This window comes from Tupaia chinensis, unplaced genomic scaffold (assembly GCF_000334495.1).
Source record: "Tupaia chinensis unplaced genomic scaffold, TupChi_1.0 Scaffold000093_1, whole genome shotgun sequence".
Lineage (NCBI taxonomy): Eukaryota > Metazoa > Chordata > Mammalia > Scandentia > Tupaiidae > Tupaia > Tupaia belangeri.
The window spans coordinates 11,536,269-11,538,566 of record NW_006159555.1 but is presented as its reverse complement, the minus strand read 5'-3'; the positions used below and the strand labels follow the sequence as shown (position 1 = coordinate 11,538,566).

Here is a 2,298-nt window from a genome sequence, read left to right as displayed (position 1 = left end):
AATGAAAAAAAGCCATTCCCTGTCCTTCTGAGATTTGGCCATCCCCAGCCAAAGCAAGCAGAACCTGAGTCTTTCTAGCAATGTCCTGGGCTGGCAGCCACAGCAGAGGACGGCTTTTCTGTCTCTACTTCACAGCCACAAGGTATACAGGGGGCCAGGCAGGATGGAGGGCTGTAACCGGATCAGGGGAGGTCTCCAAGGGCCCAGGTAGGCAGGGGCACAGCCCCACACCTTCCCCCACAGGGCCTGCTGCAGGTGGCTGGGTTGACTCATGGCTCTGGGAGTCACCTTGCTCTGACGAAGAGAAGGCTCCATAAAGGCGGGTACTCCCCCTCTCCCCCACCACCAGCATGTCACGCCTGTGGGGGAGACTGGGGTTGGGGGAGGCAAAGAAGAAAAGAGCATCTGGGGGAGGGCAGCCATTTTCGGAAGCAGCAGTAAAAGCCGTCTGAGAGGGAGCTGGGGGTGGCCTGCCATCCCTGCCTCCCCCACAGCTTTCTCTGGGACTAGGAAGGAACCCTGGCACACTAGGAGGGTGCCCCAGAGAACTATAGTGGCTTCCAGGCAGAGGGTAGGTGGAACGGCTCACCAGTCCACCCACCCTGCCTTTGCTGTCCCTGCATTACCTCTGCACCCGGCCAGCTTCCTCTCTGGCACCCACCTGCGAGTCGTTCTAGACCCATAATTCTCTTGCCTCCACAGACACAGGGCAAGCTCTTCCAGGACCTGCCTCCTTCCCTCCTTCTCCTTTCTTCCCACCCTCCCTCCCTCTACCCACAAGCCACGTGTTGGAATGACAAAGGAGCCCCATGGCATGGCACTGCCTTTGATGGAGAACGAAGAGGGTGTTAATGTAGAGGCAGGAACAAAAAATGGGGGAGAAATGGCAAGGGGAACTGCTGAGACACGTGGTCAAGACACGACATGAGGTGCTGATGGAGGGGGATGAGAGAGGACAAGTGGAAATGGCTGAGTGGAAAATGGGTTCCTGATGGGTTGGCAGGGAGACATGTAGAAAGTTGCATTACTGGAAGAGTTTGGAAAATGGATGTCTAAGGGGTCGGAGATAGGAGATGAATGATGAGGGGCACGGTCCATTCAAATGCAAGATGAGGTCCAAGGGGAGTTCTTGCACATAGCGGGGATGAGATGAGGATGAGATGGAGGAGGCAGGTAGACAATGGAGGGGGATGTGGAGAACTTGACTGGGTGTGGGTGTGAGTGCCCTTCTCCGGAGGGACTTACCGAAACTTTACAAACCCATTCAGCGTCCACGCTCGAAGTTTTAAGGGCTCCAGCTGAATTTTAAACATCAAGCTGGCTAAGAAGTCTTCTCCCCAGAAGTGTGGGAAGCTCCGGAAAGCTCCTCGGGCCTGTAGTGGGGGTGCTGCTGGGGGTGGGCAGGAGAGCACTGTGCGCTTAAACATGCCCAGCCAAGCCCCTCACCTCAGATCGCTCCAGCGGAGCCTGCTCGGATCGCTGCAGCTCTGGAAGCCACCTCCTCAGATTCTCAGAGGCACTTGCCAAGCAAGGCCTGTCTGGTGCAGCAGGAGCCGGACCTGATTCCCAGGTGTGGAGAGTGGAGGGAGAGGGTCCAGCGGCCACCTGCTGTCAGGTGCAGCAGTGTCTGGCTGTCTGAGTGGCTGTAAGGAAGTGTGACAGTGAGGCTGGCAGTGGCAGCGTGTGCCTGTGAGTGGCAGCGTGTGTACCTGTGACAGGTGTGATTGCCTGTGAGGGTTTGAGAGGCGGTGAGCGCCTCTCCTCTCTGGGGGAGGATCCGACCCCAATCCCCAAGAACCTACTCAATGAAGTCACTGATGGGGAGTCTCCTCCCTCGCAGATGGGCGGGGAGGGGCGGGGCGGAGCAGAGAGCCGCCGGGACAAAAGGCGCGGCGAGGAAAGGAGGGAGTAAAGGGGAGGGGGCTCGGGCGGGGGAGGGTGGTCGGTGATGTCACCGGCGCAGCCCAAAACCGCCCCCGCCCCGCGGAACCCAATCCGACCCGTCCCGACCCTCCCCTCCCCCCGGCTCAGACACTGGCTCTACCCTGCGAGAGCCAAGCCCGGGTCGCGGACACCGAGCACCTGGCAGACACCGAGTCCCCGCGCCCCCAGGGCAGAAGAGCCGATGAGCTCTCGGTGTCCCAACCCCCTACCCCAGGACCCCTGGCTTCGCGACGCCCCGCTCCCGGGACCCCCGAGTCCTGGCTCAGCGCCCTCACCACTGAGGAGCTGCGGTGCCGCCGCGGTCCGTCAGACAGCCGCTGCCCCCTCCCCCGGCTCCCGCTCTGCCGCCTTCAC

At 60.6% G+C, this 2,298-nt stretch overlaps 1 protein-coding gene across 1 annotated transcript in view; it reads right to left on the bottom strand.

Moving 5' to 3' along the window:
* Window positions 1-1,427, bottom strand: part of DNAJB5 (DnaJ heat shock protein family (Hsp40) member B5) — an 8,501-nt gene extending 7,074 nt beyond the window's left edge. Inside the window, exon 1 of the mRNA XM_006143212.3 lies at window positions 1,246-1,427. Coding sequence (XP_006143274.1) covers window positions 1,246-1,427 — 182 coding nt within the window. The remainder of the gene's footprint in view (window positions 1-1,245) is intronic.
* Between the last annotated feature and the right edge of the window lie 871 nt (window positions 1,428-2,298).